At 41.0% G+C, this 19,417-nt stretch overlaps 1 protein-coding gene across 2 annotated transcripts in view; it reads left to right on the top strand.

Moving 5' to 3' along the window:
• Positions 1-19,417, top strand: part of RELN (reelin) — a 538,933-nt gene that overhangs the window by 409,594 nt on the left and 109,922 nt on the right. For both annotated transcript variants that reach the window (XM_040343494.1, XM_040343493.1), the window contains exons 29-34: positions 1,857-2,014; positions 3,106-3,313; positions 8,552-8,628; positions 12,932-13,090; positions 14,759-14,947; positions 17,234-17,507. In XM_040343494.1, the coding sequence (XP_040199428.1) occupies positions 1,857-2,014; positions 3,106-3,313; positions 8,552-8,628; positions 12,932-13,090; positions 14,759-14,947; positions 17,234-17,507 (1,065 nt within the window). The remainder of the gene's footprint in view (positions 1-1,856; positions 2,015-3,105; positions 3,314-8,551; positions 8,629-12,931; positions 13,091-14,758; positions 14,948-17,233; positions 17,508-19,417) is intronic.

Raw genomic sequence — 19,417 nt, 5'->3', positions numbered from 1 at the left:
CTCTCCCTCCAGCTGTTGCTGCAGGGATGTTTTAGGATGAGTGGGAGAAGGGGAAGGTAAATATGTAATTCACCAGCCCCTTCCCTTTCATCGTGAATGTTCGGTAATGTGTTTGATCTTTGGGGTGCACACCCTAATGCAATAGGCTCCGCACATCTATGATTAGCAGGTATGCAACTGTTTCTTACAAATAATCACAGTTTCTATAAGTGTATGCAACTATAAATGTTACAATGTGAGCCTCTTAGATTTCCTCAGCACTGTGGGTTTGATGCTAGACACTTCACGGTATTAGGACTTGCAGTTTGAGGTTAATACGTTTTGAAGGGATTCTAAAGGCAAACTTTTTTTTTTAAATAATAAACATGTTATACTTGTTTTATGAAGTGGTTTTGCACAGAGCAGCCCTGATCCTCCTCTTCTCGGTTCCCCTACCAGTGCTCCTGGCCCCTCCCCCCTGCCAGGTGCCTCCATAGCAAGCTGCTTACTATGGGGGCACTCGTGTTTGCTCACTCCAGAGTCTGCTTTGTGTGTCCATAAGACATTTAGATCGTGGCTCAGCCCTGCTCCCCCCATCCCTCCTCACTGGCTGTGATTGACAGCAGCAGGAGCCAATGGCTCTCACTGCTGTGCCTGAGCCAATGAGGAGAGAGGGAGCCAAGAGAGCCTCTGCTCTTGTGCTCATCGCCGGATCAAGATCCAGCTTGGGTAAGTATTTAGGGGGTCTGCTTGCAGAAAATTTATAGAATGCATTAAGGTAAAAACAAACTTTTGTCTTTAGAACCACTTTAAAGAATACCTGTACTGAGAGAAATATCAGGTGCCATTGGTGGTGATCAGAAAATGCTAGTTGCCTGGCACAGATTTATTACTTTTTAAGTTACTGAGTAAGCAAGTACAGTAGATATGAAATGAAAATGTTCTAAATTATTGACATAGAAAATGATGAAGCCTTTAATCAGCTTAACATTAGACAACTAGCAAAGGTTAACAATGGCAGGCTACACTTTTTATTAGTACAAGTTTCCTTTAAATTAAAGAAATAGTATGTGTGTAATCAGCTTTTGTTAGCCCTGATGTATATCTATTTGTGAACCACAGAGCGTCATTATTTTTTTATGAATAACACAGACTTCTAATAAAGGACTCCAAGAAACAGCCTGCTGGCACACATCTCAACATCTGCTGACACATTTTACAAACTTTTATAAACCAAAACTTCCCATGGACATCATCTATAGGAGTATCAGGGGGAAGAATCGCTCTTGTTAAGCATATCAGATAGCTGTCATTGGGGATTATTTACTAAAGGCAAATCCACTGTGCACTACAAATGCAATTGAAAGTGCAGTTGCTGTAAATCTGAGGGGGATATGCAGGGAAAATAAAAAGCATTTTTGCTTGCACATGATTGGGTGATAGAAATCAATAGAGCTACCCCTCATTTTAGATCTACAGTGACTGCACTTCCAAGTGCACTTGCTGTCCATAGTGGACTTGCCTTAGTAAATCAACCCCATTGTGTTGGAGAATATATTTTGTTGTAATGGACAACCTCTTAGATGGGTTGCCTTTGTAAAAAAAAATCTCCTGCTGTAAAGGTAATTTTCCTCTGTAAAAGAAGCTTGTGAGCTTGATCTTACATTAAATATGGTAGTTCCGTACTGATCGGACAGCTGTTTTATGTAGGGAAGACTCTCAAGACAATTTCTGAAAGCCTATTAGGTCCTACATATGCAATGCTTAGAAAAGTATAAATGATGTTTTCTTTTTAAACTTTCCAAGTTTTTATGTTGTAGTTGTGATTTATACATGCCTAGAAATACTTACACACAATATTTGGTGTGTTGTTTTAGTAAGACTAGATTTCGCTGGATTCAGGAGAGCAGCTCACAGAAGAATCTTCCTGCTTTTGGCCTGGATGGTGTCTACATATCTGAACCTTGTCCCAACTACTGTAATGGCCATGGGGACTGTGTTTCTGGAGTTTGTTTCTGTGACAAAGGATTCACAGGTAAATGTTTTATTCAAAGGGGTATAGTCAGTGTAACAGGGGAAAACTATAATTTACTAAAGGAGTAAGGAATGTTTACTTAACTAAATTAAAAAAGTTAAGCTTTCGTGAAGCATGCAGGCGTAGAGGTAAATTTTTATGGTTGAGTATTCAAATTGAATCACATAATTTTCAGTGTTAACCTAACAAATGATGTACAGAAGGAAAGCCTAATATTCGTCATCAGGGGTCTGTGTTGATGGACTTTTGCTTGCCTCAGAGCTGCTTTACTATACAAGTCAAGGCAAATTCAAATTGACGCAGGTTGATGCAGCTTAGAAGGAAGTCATATGCACCTTCTTATCAAATACACCTGTCAATGAACAGTGAATGATCTCAAACTGATACAAGATGCAGGTAGAATGCACCTGAAAGCAAGTTTCATTTGTCATCAAAACAAGCCCAGAGCCCATTAACACCGACCCTTAATGCTTTTGCTGCCACCAACATTAGGCATATGGCAGAAAGAAATGCTTGCAGCTGGCCAGTTCTCAAGCTTTCATTGGCAGACCACAAGCTTTCATTAGCAGGATGCCTGCTCCGCCCCATGCACAGGCAGCCAGAGAGGATTAAATAGAACATAGAACATTTTTTATTCTCGAGCGGGGGGGGGGGGTCATCACTAAATGAACTTTCTCCCCAACTTCTAGTTTAGGTAAATGTTCAAAGCAACCTGAAGGCTGTGCTTAGAAACTGAACGATTTATCAGTGTTAATGCACTAATCTAGCATAAAACATATATTGTTTTCTGATCATCTGTCCTATATATACTGTAGCTAATTTTAAGAAAAAATGTGAGGCTTTAGTAATAATTTAAGGTTTGTGTGGAGTGACCTTTTTGTTTTGCATTTGTAGAATACTAAAATTGCCCTTATATATGAGGTTGTTTTTAATTTAAGATATGTTGATAGTCACAGATAGTATACATGAGTTTGAATATTAGACTGTTTTAGGGGATCTGTTACAATATCGATAAAACATATTTTTCAAGCTTCTATAATAGTCATCTACTTTTCCTTTTGTAACAACTACAAATTTACTTTTAATTTTAGCTGAACATGGCACATGTGTCTCAAACAGGCCCAATCCAACTGAAATGTTTGACAGATTTGAAGTCAAACTGAGCCAGCTTTGGTACAAAATCACTGGCGGACAGGTGGGCACAGGCTGTGGGACACTAAGTGATGGCAAATCATTGTACTTTAATGGGCCTGGAAAGAGAGAAGCAAGAACTGCTGCCTTGGATACGACTAACACCAGGTGAATAAACAGCCCATATATTGCTTCAGTTTGAATGTGTGCTGCTATAAACCAGACAGTTTTCTTGTAAAAGTAAAATACTATGAGTTTATTATGTAGGCCGATGGCCATTTTAATTACCCTTTGTGTTTACTATAAACCAGCTTATGAAAAACCAAGACTTCTCCAACAAACAGTTTATTCATTTAAAGGGGGCCATAAAATATTTAACTGTGTTTCCAGTGAAGCAAATCTATTTAAGCTTTTATTAAAGTATATGTTTGTAAGCTACATATTTCACATCCATCTGAAGGTAACAAAAAACTGTTTACAATTGTAAACCCAATAATATAAATGGTGAAAGTTAACATGAGTAATGGCGCCTATCTCCTGTAAATCGCCATATCATATCCCTCTTCTAAAACATATAATTCACCAGTGCAGGTCAATGAGTAAACATCTAAGATCATTGTTTTCCTGGAAGCTAATATAATGAGGTGAGGAAAGATGATTTCCTCAGTTAAAAATGACCAAAGTGATGTCAAAATAAGGAAAGATTTATATACGGTGAGCGGGAAATGGTCATGAAAGGCCACGGAATACTTTACCAGCACGTACAGGAATCTCACAGGATGGATGGTTTCATCATGGTTTCTCACTAAAAATGATAATAAAGCTGATTACCATGAGGCATTTTGCTAAGCCAGTCTTGTGATACTGGTAGCCCTGCCAAATAGCAAAGCAAAGGTATACATTACCGTTGAGCAAAACAACCTGAACCAGGACCACCCACCCCAGCTTGTGATTGGGCACTGAAGGAACAGTAGCACATTAAAGCTGACCTTCAGTAATTTTTTCAACTTTCCATCTAGTAAATCTTCTGCCCTTGGTGTTTTAACTTTGGATAGTAAAACATTTTTTTTCTTCAGGTAAATTCTGTGTACAGTCCACCTCCTGTTTCTTGTCTAGTAAAAAGCCTAGGCTTATGACATCATGCACATCCCTCTCTCTCACTGTCATGAGAGTTTGGCAGCAAGGGAGGGGGGATGAGTCATAAGAGGCCAATGGGAGCTGCAGAGCTGGAGGTGTGCCTCTGTGTAAATCCAGGAAGTGAACAGGCCGCAGCTTCAGCTCCCCACAGTTAAAATGGTTGCAGGCAGACTCAGTGGAGGGAGGTTTTTGCAGCATATTTGGCAATTACAGAATCACAAATAGAGCTTTATTTTGGTGGTATTTGATCACCTCTGCGGTTTTTATTTTTTTGTGCTTTAAACAAAAATAAAGCGACAATTTTGAAAAAAATGCAATATTTTTTACTTTTTGCTATAATAAATATCCCCAAAAAATATAAAAAAGAAAAAATGTTTTTCCTCAGCTTAGGCCGATACGTATTTTTCTACTTATTTTTGTTAAAAAAAATCGCAATAAGTGTTTATTGATTGGTTTGCGCAAAAGTTATAGCGTTTACAAAACACTGATTACTGTGAAAATGACAATGGCAGTGAAGGGGTTAACCACTAGGGGGCGCTAAGGGGTTAAGTGTGCCCTAAGGGAGTGATTCTTACTGTAGGGGGCGTGGCTGGACGTGTGACGTCACCTATCGTCGTTCCCTATAACAGGGAACAGACGATCAGTGACGCTGCCACAGAGAAGAACAGGGAAGGTGTGTTTACACTCACCTCTCCCCGTTCTTCAGCTCCTGTGACCGATCACGGTACACCGGCGGCAATCGGGTCCCGCGGGCGCTGTCACAGAGCTTCGGACTGGGTCGCGAGCGAGCCCCATGGCTGGACACTTAAAGGGCAACGTACCTGTACGTGCCTGTGCCCAGCCGTGCCATTCTGCCGATGTATATCGGTGTTAGGCGGTCCGTAAGTGGTTAAAGCCTATTGCTGAAAATTGCTGTAATCTATATTGAGTTTGATTAGATAAGGGATTGTGTGTCCATAAAATGTAAAACTTTTATTCCCATTACAGCACTACACTTAAAGGTACATAACATTATCATAAAAATACATGGATTGATTTTGTACGATAAAAAGTTGTGATATTCCTGATGTATTACTTATATGAAACTTTAATAAAAAAAAATTGAAACATAAAAAAAAAAAAAATTACACGGATTGTTCAAATGGACTGCAGGAAATGCATGCTGTTTGTTAATTTTTTTACGTTAAATGGGTTATTTACTGTATTGTAACAGACAGGACAAGTTGGAGGCTCCAACTTGATATCAGCTAACAATTGCTAAGATATAATTGAGGGACCTACTGTATGTGTGTATGACATCCAAGGTGTAAACCTTCCAGTGTGGCAATGCAAAGGTATTGTAATAAAAATGTGCTGCACATTACAGGTGGTCATAAAGAAACTATTATGGTTGTGCGGATAGTGGTCAGTGCATCACGCTGGGGAGCCCAACAAACAATTATATGGAAGACCAAATAAGTACACACACATACACACTGCTAGTGCATGCTAAAGAATGAATGGACCGTTCTGCATCTATTCTCTGCCCCTTGCACCATTGCACCCAGGGCAGCTTCCCCTTCTGCCACCCTTCTGTCCCAGCCCTGGTTTCTGGATTCAGAAAAAATATAGTTCTCACAGTTATGTGGGCTAGAATAAAATGAATAGGAAAGACTAGAAAACTATACTAAGATAAAATGTATTTTTTTTTGTAGCAAATTGCTTGATTTCTTTAAAAACGATTTATTTATTTTTTGCGTATACTAGTGTCTTATTTTCTGTAAAATAAGAGTGAATTAGATGCCAAACTTTGAATTTGAATTTGAACCTCTGAACATGTAAAAAGTTCAGACATGAGCCACAAACTCTATTAAAGTCTATGGCAGGCATATGCAATTAGCGGACCTCCAGCTGTTGTAAAACTACAAGTCCCATCATGCCTCTGCCTCTGGATTGCCTGCTTGTGGCTGTCAGAATCTTGCAATGCCTCATGGGACTTGTAGTTCTGCAACAGCTGGAGGTCCGCTAATTACATATCCCTGGTCTATGGGAACCGAACTTGACAAAATCTAAAATCCCCATTTTGAAGGCTTATATGAAAGTTATTGGCCAAAAAAATGGTATTGGGGCCCGGGTACTGCCCTGGGGGACATGTATCAATGCAAACATTTTCTTTAAAAAAGATTGTCTTTACACCAGCAGTGATTTTAATGATGCTTAAAGTGAAACAATAACAATGAAAAAATCCTTTAAATATTATGCCTGCTGGGGGGTCCCCTTAGTCTACCTGTAAAGTGGCGCATCTGTACTGTGTATAGAACCTGCTGCAGCAAAACTGACATACACTATCTCACAAAAGTGAGTACACCCCTCACATTTTTGTAAATATTTTATTATACCTTTTCATGTGACAACACTGAAGAAATTACACTTTGCTACAATGTAAAGTAGTGAGTGTACAGCTTGTATAACAGTGTAAATGTGCTGTCCCCTCAAAATAACTCAAAACACAGCCATTAGAAGGGAACCCTGTGGCCTGTCTACTTCATATTTCTGAGAGACAGATGAAGAAGTATAAGACTTCCCTTACAAGGGCATGCATCCTCCTCTGTTGGAGATTGGAGAACCCTCCATCACAATCTCTGTGGTTCTCTAAAGTAAACAAATTGAGAGACATGGAGGACCTCACCGCTACCTTGCACAACCGGTAGGAGACCTTCTGAGAGACCTGGCGTCCTTGGAACCATTTTGAATACACTGATGCTTATCTTCAAGAGGTGGCACAATCAAACTGACCTCTTGAATTCAACCCCACTCCCTGGGTGAGAGACACTCTCTGCACTCTTTTTCTCTCGCTTCCTTATCCCTCTTCTTACCTGCTTTGGGGACATGTAATCTCGTAATCCTTTCCCCCCTCTGGCTGCTTTCCTTCCTCCATCATTCTGACTCAGTAATGGACTATGTTGTTCTATCATGGTTTATATCCCTGCCTACATTTTGCGTTTTACGTTATCCCATTACTGGGCAAGCATTTTATCCCGTTCTGTTAAAAAGATTCTAATACAATTTACTCCACTTTATTGTATCTGAAGCATTCAAATACGTGTATGTGTGTGTGTGCGTGCATGTGTGTGTGTGGGGGGTGCAGTTCTGCATCCTTGCCTTGGGCACTGGATGTATCTGATCCAGTCCTACCAAGAACTTATTTCCTGCGACTTTGGTCTGGCATATAAATATATCCGCAAATTTTTATTACATAGGTATTTGGTCTGCCATATAAGTGTTTGTTTGGCTCCCCAGCATGATGCACTGACCACTATCGCCACAACCGGAATAGTTTATTTATGACCACCTGTAATGTGCAGCACTGGGCATGATGTTCTATGTTTCTGCTTATGAGATCCTTCCTGTGTTATCATTGCATACTTTGATAGTTGACTGTAACTTTCTTTGGTAATAAAATAATTATAAAAAAAAACACTGCCATTAATGTCTAAACCGCTGGCAACAAAAGTGAGTACACCCCTAAGTGACCAAATTGGGCCCAAAGTGTCAATATTTTGTGTGGCCACCATTATTTTCCAGCACTGTCTTAACCCTCTTGGGCATGGAGTTCACCAGCGCTTCACAGGTTGCCACTGGAGTCCTCTTCCACTCTTCCATGACGACATCACAGAGCTGGTGGATGTAAGAGACCTTGCGCTCCTCCACCTTCCGTTTGAGGATGCCACACAGATGCTCAATAGGGCCATCTTTAATATCTTTGCCCCCCCCAGCTAGACTCAAAATGAGCTTACTGCAGCAGATCAGGCAGCAATTACTATTGGTTGCCAGAGGTCACAGCACATCAGGGGTGTGTTAGGTGCAGAGGTGCACTAGGTGCAGAGTGTGCTATGTGTAGAGTGCAGGGGTGAACAACTCTCCTTCTCCTCCCATCCCCCCACCGATTGCAGCAGAACTTCTGTATTTACAAATGACAGTAGTGAGCAGCCAGTATGTGACCAGCGCTGGAGGTGACCAAACTCTCGCTACTCATAGTTACCTCTTTCCTGTGAAAACTGGAAATTCAGTGAGGCAGCACTGAGAGAGCAGGAGCCAACAGCATTGAAAGCTGTAAACTGCAAGTTCTGGGGTAAGAATTTCAACAATGTTTATTTTATTGGGCTCTATGTGATAAGCTAAGCTAAAAAATGCAGATGTTTTAATACTACTTTAAAATTTTTAGTATTCAGTATAAGTTTATTTTAAGCCATTGCTTTGTTGTTAACTGAATCTTTATCCTCTCCTCAGATTAGTTCAGTTTTACATACAGATAGGAAGTAAGAGCAGTGGCTCGACCTGTAGCAAGCCAAAGGCAAGAAATGAAGGTAAATGTAAACATAAAATTGTAAAAAATGTCAAATGTTTTATCACCAAATTTAACTATCCAGATAAGCTGTACAAGCATAAAAGTATCGGGTCACCTGCCTTTACACGAACATGAACTTTAATGGCATCTCAGTCTCAGGCCCCGTACACACGACCAGTTTCCTCGGCAGAATTCAGCTTCCGACCGAGTTTCTGGGTGAATTCTGCCGAGGAAACTGGTCGTGTGTACACTTTCGGCCGAGGAAGCCGACGAGGAGCTCGGCGAGGAAATAGAGAACATGTTCTCTATTTCCTCGTTGTTCTATGGGAGCTCTCGTCCCGCCGAGCTCCTCGGCGGCTTCAGGGCTGAACTGGCCGAGGAACTCGATGTGTTTGGCACGTCGAGTTCCTCGGCCGTGTGTACGAGGCTTCAGTCTGTAGGGTTCAATATTGAGTTGGCTCACCCTTTGCAGCTATAAGAGTTTGAACTCTTCTGGGAAGGCTGTCCACAAGGTTTAGGAGTGTGTCTAAGGGAATATTTGACCATTCTTCTAGAAACACCTGGCTCGCAGTCTCCACTCTAATTCATCCCAAAGGTGTTCTATCAGGTTGAGTACTCTGTGCAGGTCAATCAAGTTCCTCCACCACAAACTCGCTCATCCATGTCTTTATGTACCTTGCTTTGCCATTGTAAAGGCAGGCATCCCAATACTTTTGGTAATATAGTGTACATATACTAAATTTATGTATTTATTATTTTCATGGAATTTTATACTCTAGGTTTTTTGTATTGTTTTATCTTTTTAGTTTCGTTCTCTTTTTCATAAAAATAAAATGTTTTCTAGTGAAAGGTAGACAGAGTTGTCCAGACATTTTTTATTTAAAAAATCATTTTTTTAACCACTTGAGCTCCAGAAGGTTTTACCACTTTTGATAATTGGAGCATTTTTTGCTATTCAGCATTGCTCTACTTTAAATGGCAATTGTGCGATCACTGTACTTAAATGAAATTTTTATCTTTTTTTCTCACACAAATAGAGTTTTCTTATGGTGTTATTTAACTGAGTTTTGAAAAAAAAATGATATTTTCTACTGTCTGTTACAAAACATATCTAATAGAAAAAAAACTAATTTCTTCATAAGTTTAGCCTGAAATTTATTCTACTACATGTCTTTGAAAAATGTCCAATAATTGTATATCAATTGGTTTGTGCAAAAGTTATAGCGTCTACAGACTATGGTATATATCATACATACATCTATGACACTATACTGGTAATGGCGGTGATCTGTGTCGTATATAGCACAATTACAGTGATGACAATACATTTGGTTAGATACACTTACATAAAAGATGTGTATGGAGAGAAAATAGAAAATTGTGGTCTCCCAAGAACCCTGTTGCGGTTAGGCTGTGAGAGGGAAGTGGGAGCAAAAGCCCCCGGTCTTGTTGAAGCTCTTTGGAGATCCTCTAGTAGTGTAGGTGAGTTTGTAAAGTAGTGGGGGGGAAATAATTAGTTTGCACCACTGTGATTAAATAGGAGAAATAGGTTGCTTCCAGATGAAATAAAAAAAATGTTTTGGCATGGTTTATAGCCTAAATCAGAGTCTCCAAACTTTTGAAATAAAGGGCCAGTTTACTGCCCTCCAGACATTGGGAAGGCCAGACTGTGACCAGTGGGAGTGGAAAATGTTGTCAGTGGAAGGCATAGTGGCCCATGTTTGGTGTCAGTGCATATAAAAATGCCTGATTGTCGGTAACAGCTGGAGGAATTGCCCCTCGTCATTGGTGTCAGTGGGAAGAATAGTGCCCCATAGTTGGTTTCAGAGGGAGGAACAGTGCCCCATAATTTGTGTCAGTAAGAGAAGTAGTGCCCCATCATTGGTGTCAGTAGAATAAATAGTACCCCGTCATTGGTGTCTAGTGGGAGCAATAGTGCCCGAGGGACAGATAAATGCAAGCAAAGGGTAGCATCTGGCCCGCAGGCCCCAGTTTGGAGACCTCTGGCCTAAACGATAACAGGAGAAAAGGAAATAGACGTGTGATGAGAAAAAATGTACAAGAATTATTGTTTTTTTTTACAATACCAAAAATAAAATAAAAAAAAAAGTGATAGACCACCCACGGGCTACTTCCTCATAATTTATTGTAAAAATAACACAGTATCAAGAAAAGCAGAAAAAATCCTACAATGCTCTCAAACCCCCCCCCCCCCCTAAGAACTGTCCCCACCATCTCCCCAAAAGCCTATACCCTCTCAAACCCAACACCCTTTAAACCTCCTCCTAATACAACAAACCCTATGGCCCATCCTCTGGAAGCTGGGACAGAGGCAACTATATAAGTGGAACCCCCATTAAACTGATGGAACCCCTGATGTATGCACCTGTATGCAAAATGAGCCTATATTTCATGTAATCATGGGACCCAATCACAACCAAAGAACCTGTATGTGGTAGAACTGCTCCCTAAAGACACAGTGGGCGAATGCAGTGCATAACCAACATACAGATATACCTAAGGAAAACGTTACAGCTAGATAGTATATGGAATCTCTAAATAAAAGTAAATGCAGTCCATCCAAAGTCATCAGGTGTAAATAATGCGACTCAAATAGAGGTTCTTATCTCTGTAGGTTCCTTCAGTTTATACATACAATATTGGACCAAGACGCTCCCAGGATTACATAGTTCACCACCAAACACAATAATCCACAATATGCTAGGGACAGTGTGATGAAACCAAACTAGCAGGACAAAAGTGAATACACCCTAATGCAAGAGGCAGATCCTAGTGACTCCCATATGCCATAGCTGGTGTGGCCAGTGCTATACTTAAGTCCCAGCCGCTGTGGGTACCGTACTGCACTTCCAATAGAACCAGTCTACCAGTGCTAGGGGTCAGGGTTACTCACAGTCCCACTGTAGTTGTCTCACGGTTCCATTGTGTATCTCAGACTCTGAGCATCCAGGCTCTTGATATGATGACAACTGGTATGAAAGTGGTGATGGTAAAAAAGGTGCAATCTGCAGGTGGACGCAGTAGCTACGTGGGTGAGCGGCATATAATGCGCTGATGATAGCTAGTATCCCAAGGATGGACGATGGCTGCAATGGTTCTCAGTGCCTCAGAGGGATTCTGGTATAGGATCCAATGATAGCTTGCAGTGCTTTGGGGGAGTGTGTATGAGGAACTTGTGTCCTTGTGTTGTCTACATGTTTCGTTTCACTCCTCAACATTCGTCAGGACATATCAGTATCAGTAGGAGAAATAGTACCCCATCATTGGTGTCCAGTGCAAGCAATAGTGCCTGCAGGCTGCAGTTTGGAGACCACTGACCTAAATAATCACGGGACAAAAAGCAAATGCCTACATGTGTGATGAGAAAATATGTACTAGAAGTACTGTTTTCTTTTTCCCTCCAGGATTTTATCATGAATAGTGTTAAATATAAGTTGATTCCGCATGGGGTCAAACTTGGTAGCTGAGTCACCTAAGGGATTTTGTTTAGCTATATGCATCAATGTTATCAGAATTCTTTTTTTTATCAGAATGTAGTCTAGGCTTTGGGGTAGATGTCTCCCTAAGAACATTGGGTGCAAAGATATCTTTCCACTGGGGTTGATTTATTAAAAGTAAATAGGCTGTTCACTTTGAAAGATAATTTTCCCCAAAGCTTAGTGAATATGGTAAACAATTCACTTTGCTTAGAATACCCAGTCATGTGCAAGGAAAATAAAAAACAGAATTTTTGCTTGCAAATGATGGAAGTCAGCAGAACTTCAACTCATTCACTAAGCTCTGGGGAAAATTCCATAGAAAAGTGAACAATCTATTTGCTTTTAGCAAATGAACTGCTTTGTCTTTAGAGCACGGGCAAGCTGTGATTTTTTCTTATGGCCTAAAGTAATCAATGTGTAACCAATCAGCATTCATTTTTATTAGGTCAGAACAGCAAAAGTTGAATTCTGGTAGATTGCTGTCATTGTTGGTTGCTTAGTATTTTGCTCTTTATGCAGAAAACCGATCTGTTACCCTGGTACACAGATAGCCACTAAAGAGAGATTCTACAAATCTGTATATTTAATATAATCATCATAAATGTGTAAAAAGATCTTCTTGATTGGTTGTAAATTACCTTCAACGTTATTACTGAATAAGAAGAAAACAATACTCAATGATAGCTGTAGTGTGTACAACGTATATCAATTGCAAACTTTAACAAGTTTTCAGTTTCATCCAAAGCCAATATATATATATATATATATATACAAAAGTAGTCTCATATGTGTAAAAAATAATGTATGTTGCTGTTTTTTTAGGTATTGTTGTTCAATATACAAATGACAATGGCATTAGCTGGAATTTATTGCGTGAGCTGGATTTCCTATCTTATCTGGAGCCACAAATAATCTCTATAGAATTACCACGAGATGCAAAGACTTCTACAACGGCGTTCCGATGGTGGCAGCCACAGCATGGTGGGTCCTGTATCTGGTTCTCTTATGCCACCTTTTTTTAGGCAAACCTCACTCATTTATCTCTATCACAACATCAACTATTCCAACGTAAAGTATGCAAATTACAAAATAGTGCATTGTGTGATTTCTTCTTTAGCTATACAGTGAGGAAAAAAGTATTGATCAGTCTATAATTTTAATGGTAGGTATTTTTTAACAGTGAGAGACAAAATAACGTCAAAAACATCCAGAAAACGCATTTCAACAAAGTTATAAATTGATTTGCATGTTGATGAGTGAAATAAGTATTTGATCTCCTATCCGCAAGATTTCTGGCTTCCAGGTTTCTTCTATACAGGTAAGAATCTGAGATTAGGAGCACTCTCTTAAAGCGAGTGCTCCTAATCTCAGATTGTTACCTGTATCAAACACACCTGTCCACAGGAACAATCAATCAGATTCCAATCTCTCCACCATGGACAAGAACAAAGAGCTGTCCAAGGATGTCGGGGACAAGATTGTAGACTTACACAAGGCTGGAATGGGCTACAAGACCATTGCCATGCAGCTTGGTGAGAGGGTGACAACAGTTGGTGCGATTATTCGCAAATGTTAGAATCACAAAATAACTGTCAATGTTCCTCGGACTGGGGCTCCAGTCCGATCTCACCTTGTGGAGTTTCAGTGATCGTAAGAACAGCCCAGAACTACACGGGAGAATCTTGTCAATGATTTTAAAGCAGCAGGGACCATAGTCACCAATAAAACAATTGGTAACACACTATGTCGTGAAGGACTGAAATCCTGCAGCGCCAGCTCAATAAAGCACATGTACAGGCCCATCTGAAGATTGCTAATGAACATCTGAATGATTCAAAGAAGAACAGAGTGAAAGTGTTGTGGTCAGATGAGACCAAAATCGAGCTCTTTGGCATCAACTCAACTTGCTGTGTTTGGAGGAGGAGGAATGATGCCTATGACCCCAAGAACCCTATCCCCACCATCAAACATGGAGGTGGAAACATTATTCTTTGGGGGTGTTTTTTTGCTAAGAGGACAGAACAACTTCACCTCATCATAGGGACGATAGATGGGGCCATGTACTGTCAAATCCTCCTTCCCTCAGCCAGGGCATTGAAAATGGGCCATGGATGGGTATTCCAGCATGACAATAACCAACAACACATGGCCAAGGCAACAAAAGGAGTGGCTCAGGAAGAACCACATTAAGGTCCTGGAGTGGCCTAGCCAGTCTCCAGTCATTAATCCCATAGAAAATATGTGGAGGGAGCTGAATGTTCGAGTTTCCAAATGTCAGCCTCGAAACCTTAATGACTTGGAGAGGATCTGCAAAGAGCAGTGGGACGAAATAGCTCCTGAGATATGTGCAAACCTGGTGGCCAACTACAAGAAACATCTGACCTCTGTGATTGCCAACAAGGGTTTTGTCACCAAATAATAAGTCATGTTTTGTGAAGGGGTCAAATATATATTTAATTTATTGAAATGCGTTTTTATGGATTTTTTTGTTATTCTGTCTCTCACTGTTAAAATAGCCCTACCATTAAAATTATAGACTGATCATGTCTTTGTCAGTTGGAATCTTCCAACTACCACACTGAACACTGTATTATATATTTGTTTTGTATTGTAACTATGTTCCTGTATTAACTATAATAATTATTTCAGGGAGACAGTCAGGCCAGTGGGCACTAGATGATGTCCTCATTGGAATGAATGACAGTTCCCGAACTGGGTTCCAGGACAGGTTTGATGGCTCTGTAGATTTGCAAGCAAACTGGTACCGAATCCAAGGAGGCCAAGTAGACATTGACTGTTTGTCTATGGATACTGCCCTTGTTTTTTCTGAGAACACAGGTACATGTCTTAAAATATGGATTGTATAAGTAAATGTAAACTCTCTTCTCTAACAGCTTTATGCATGATGAATTACTTTAATGTATGCCTATACATCACCCCAAAATGCCGTTGCAAATACTTTTTTTTTTAAATCAGAGATGTTTATTGAGAAAAACCAAAAAAAATTTTAAACAGAAAAGAAAATCACAGCTCATAAATACATCATCGAAACATTCCACCAGTGCAAATGATAGTTCACACATAAAGCACCGCAGACTCCCAAATAACATAAGACCTCAGTCCGAGGCCACTATTTGCCGTTGCAAATACTTAATGTATCGCTCACCCCCGAAGGAGCCGCTGGTTATTGAATGGGATGGCCTGTTACCTCTGTGACTCAGCCATCTAGGGTAGTTGTTGAGAGCCGTAGTAATGGAATGTCCACACAGCAGGTGTCTTTCTCTTGCACTTTTATTTACCCAATAAGGTAAAACAATAAAACTTTCAGTGGAGGGTAAAGATGTAGAAGGAGGAGGAATAGCAGACTCAGGCATAACGATATGGAAACAGTCCTGCTTCCAACCACTTTGTTTCTCCGTAGCCACTCTCGCCAGAGTGGGTTTAGTGTACCTGGACAGGCCTCTCTCACCGACCTGGCAGCCAGAGTATCACTCGGAACCTTGAGGGAAGAAAAGTCTCTGCCACAGACCCTCCCTATAACTTAGATCATGGAGAACAATTCTCCTCAGTAGACTTTGCGCCTGGATCTCCTTCAGGTAGTTTGCAGTTAGGTACCGACTGACAGGTGACTAACATCCACCCTCTCAGTGTCCGGATTGTCGAGGCCCTATTGGAAGGCCAGCCTCTCTTGGCTCTCCTCAGGCGGACTCCCCACCGAACAGCTTCCCCTCAAAGGAACAACGCTTGGGATCTTCTCAGGATTGGGGACCCAGTCGATCACTGGGGCCCGCCACAGCTTAGATGTTCCGAACCATCATGGTCACGGAACCAGGAACACCGCGTGGCACGCGCACCCCGGCCTGGTGGGCCATTTCGGCGGGAGCCGTGATGTGTGGACACCCTGAAGGTGGGTGCCACACCGGAAGAAGACCCCGCCTCAATGGCGTCTGTTTCAGAAGTACCCTCTCCCAGCATGCCCCGCGAGAGAACACTCTCTCCTGATTGGCTGCTGGCAAGAAGCACCCAAACCTCGACTCCACTGGTGCCACCCATTGCTCCGGCGTGGTATAATGCCCCAGGAAAAACAGAATGGGCCCACAGTACAGCCAAGCCAAAACAGAGGCCCCTTTTAGAATTGAAATTGAAATCAGAGCCACTTATACTCTAATTATCCCTTAAATTTTGTCAGCACCAGTACTTAGAAGTAACCCGGCGCTACAGACAAATTTAGAATCCATTTTTATGGATCCTTTCTAACAGCTAAACAAAAAATGAAAAACACCCCTTAATTGGACTATGCGTTCATTAAAGATTGCATATATTTTGTATAGTAATAGAGAGAAGGGAGGAAATTTGAGATGTGTGAATCACAACACTAGCTGAACAAAACTTCAGATTTTGGCAGGTGAAATAATTCACATACTGTACCCAGTAGTGTTTTTATGAAATCTTTACATATAATTCAGCATTTGCATAATCCATTACATACAGAGTAAATAATTTGAGTACAGAATTGTTGTTTGTTGTATATGGGTATTTATATCCTTGAATCTTTTGCACCAGTTCTATATATACCTATGCCATGGTCAAATGCAACAGGGCTGTCAGGTAGCAAGCAGTCACATACACATCCTGTTGCTAACACTGTGTATAGTAAAATGCTCCAGACTGCAGCTTACTTACACAGTTTGTGTGTTTTTGTTGGTGGAAAAAACCTAGAACCAATTTGCTACCAGAACAGTGCAGTGGTTTTCCCTACTTTTCTGGTCATGCTGTTGTAAAGCTGGCAAATATCTCTTTCAGCCAATCCATCATAGCACCATGTGGTTTGTTATGGTGAAATTAAAGCTAGCCAGTCAACTGCTGTAGGGGGCACAATGAAAAAGACGGTTGATGTGAGGAGGGCAGCAAGTTTAAATGGCCTTGTATACCACTGTAGATCATGGAAAATAGTTCTTGTTAACTATTAAAATTTTAATAAAAATGTTTTCTTTGTTTGTACTTAGTTTAGAGCAGAGTAGATTGAATGCCATTTTTTAAACATCACATTGAAATATGGTTTAGCTACAGGAACAACGGTAATTGCAAGATGATTTCTAATGCATTATTTGATTTGTACTACAGGAAAGCCCCGATATGTAGAGACATGGGATTTCCATGTGATGCCATCCAGTTCTCTACAGTTTGAATTGAGCATGGGCTGTAGTAAGCCATTTAGTGATTCTCACACAGTTCAGTTACAATATTCACTAAATAATGGAAGAGATTGGCACCAGGTTACTCAGGAGTGTGTGCCACCCAGCATTGGCTGCTTACATTATACAGAGAGCTCTGTGTACTTATCTGAGAGGTTCCAAAGTTGGAAACGGATTACCGTATATCTTCCACCAACAACCATGTAAGTATACAGATGCTTTATAACTCATTGAACAGACTGGTACATTGCTAAAATAGAATGTCTGTGTATTTATTTATATTTTTATAAAATATAATACATGGGGGGGAGGGGCGGTTATATTTGTACATTAAATGTGCAAGTGCTGCTTCCTGCATTCTAGCACTACATGATAATTGTGCATCATTGCACCTTTCCATGTTGCATGTCTATGGGTTGCCAAATATTTTTCAACAAAAATATCTATTTTTAATACAATAAAAAAATGTAAGCAAGCTTAAAGTGAAAGTCATAAAAAATTACTTTCTTATCTTGTATGGACATATCAGTACTTTAAGTGCCCATTCACACCTAGGCGTATATACGCCTGTAGCGCGACGCCGCAGCAGCCCCTGATACGCTGGAGGGGTGAGTTTACATTGTCGGCTATGGAGATGGTTCACATCTCCACGCCGAACGCTGTACGCCTGCCGCCTGAAAACAAGTCCCGGACCTTTTTTTCAGGCGGCTTTCGGCCATAGCTGACTATGTTGTCACCCCTCCTGTGTATGTTAACGCTGCGTATTTTACCGCGTTTTGTCGCGGCAAATCGCGGGACAAAACGCCGCAATTTGTCGCGGTAACATACGTCTAGGTGTGAATGCAGCCTAATGCACTTGTGAACACCCATTTTCAATTATTTCAATGTACGTGATTATTTTAGTAAATACGCCACAATTCTATACACTTAACACTTTTTTTTTTTTGGGGTCTGTAGATGTATCAATATACAGTAAAAATGTCTCAGATAATCTACTATTACTATAAAATGTTCCTGTTTTTTTTTGTTTTGTTTTTCAAATGCTTTACATCTTCCAGTGAATATTGAAAGTGATAATACAGAAGATTGAAAAACACACTTGTACATAAACACTGGTAAAAGGGTTTGTAAAGGTTTGTTTTTTATTTTCTAAATAGGTTACTTTAAGCTAGTGCATTGTTGGTTCACTTACCTTTTCCTTCGATTTCCCTTCTAAATGTTTTTTTTCTTTGTTTTCTTTGTCTGAATTTCTCACTTAATGTTCCTCCTCAGTAAGCTGTTCAGTAAGCTGTTCTAAATGACTTTCCACCGCTCGGATGATGGTGGAAAGCTTACAGAGGAGAAACAGTGAGAAATTCAAACAAAGTAAAAAAACATTTAGAAGGGAAATGGAAGGAAAAGGTACGTGAACCAACAATGCACTAGCTTAAAGGAACCTATTTAGAAAATAAAAGACAAACCTTTACAACCCCTTTAAGCTCACTGTGCCTTTTCAGACTTACCGTATTTATTCGAGTATAACGCGCAAAATTTTATACCCAAAAAAAAGATCAAAGTTTGGGTGCGCGTTATACTCGAGGACTTTGTCCCCCCCGCTGCCGCACACGCCGCTGCTACCGCCGCCGCACACGCCGCTGCTACCGCCGCCGCCACTGAAGCCACCAACGCCGCTACAACGTTGATCACGCGGCGCGGGGGAACATTAGACAGCTTTCGTTTGAATAGCTGTTTTCCCTGCCGCGCGTAGACACTCCCCCTTGGACGGATCTGTCCAATCGCGAACGAGGGGGAGTGTCTATGCGTGGCAGGGAAAACAGCTGTTCAAACGAACGCTGTCTGTAATGTTCCCGCGCGCCGCGTGATTAAAGGTAAGGGGGCATGGCTGGACATACGGGGGCACGGCTGGACATACGGGGGCACGGCTGGACATACAGGGGGCACGGCTGGACATACAGGAGGCACGGCTGGACATACAGGGGGCACGGCTGGACATACGGGGGCACGGCTGGACATACAGGGGGCATGGCTGGACATACAGGGGGCATGGCTGGACATACAGGGGGCATGGCTGGACATACAGGGGGCATGGCTGGACATAAATGATTTTTGGCAA

The sequence above is a fragment of the Rana temporaria genome, chromosome 3 (assembly GCF_905171775.1).
Source record: "Rana temporaria chromosome 3, aRanTem1.1, whole genome shotgun sequence".
NCBI lineage: Eukaryota > Metazoa > Chordata > Amphibia > Anura > Ranidae > Rana > Rana temporaria.
Note: the sequence above shows the minus strand (reverse complement) of the source record. Positions and strands in the feature narration are given on the sequence as shown.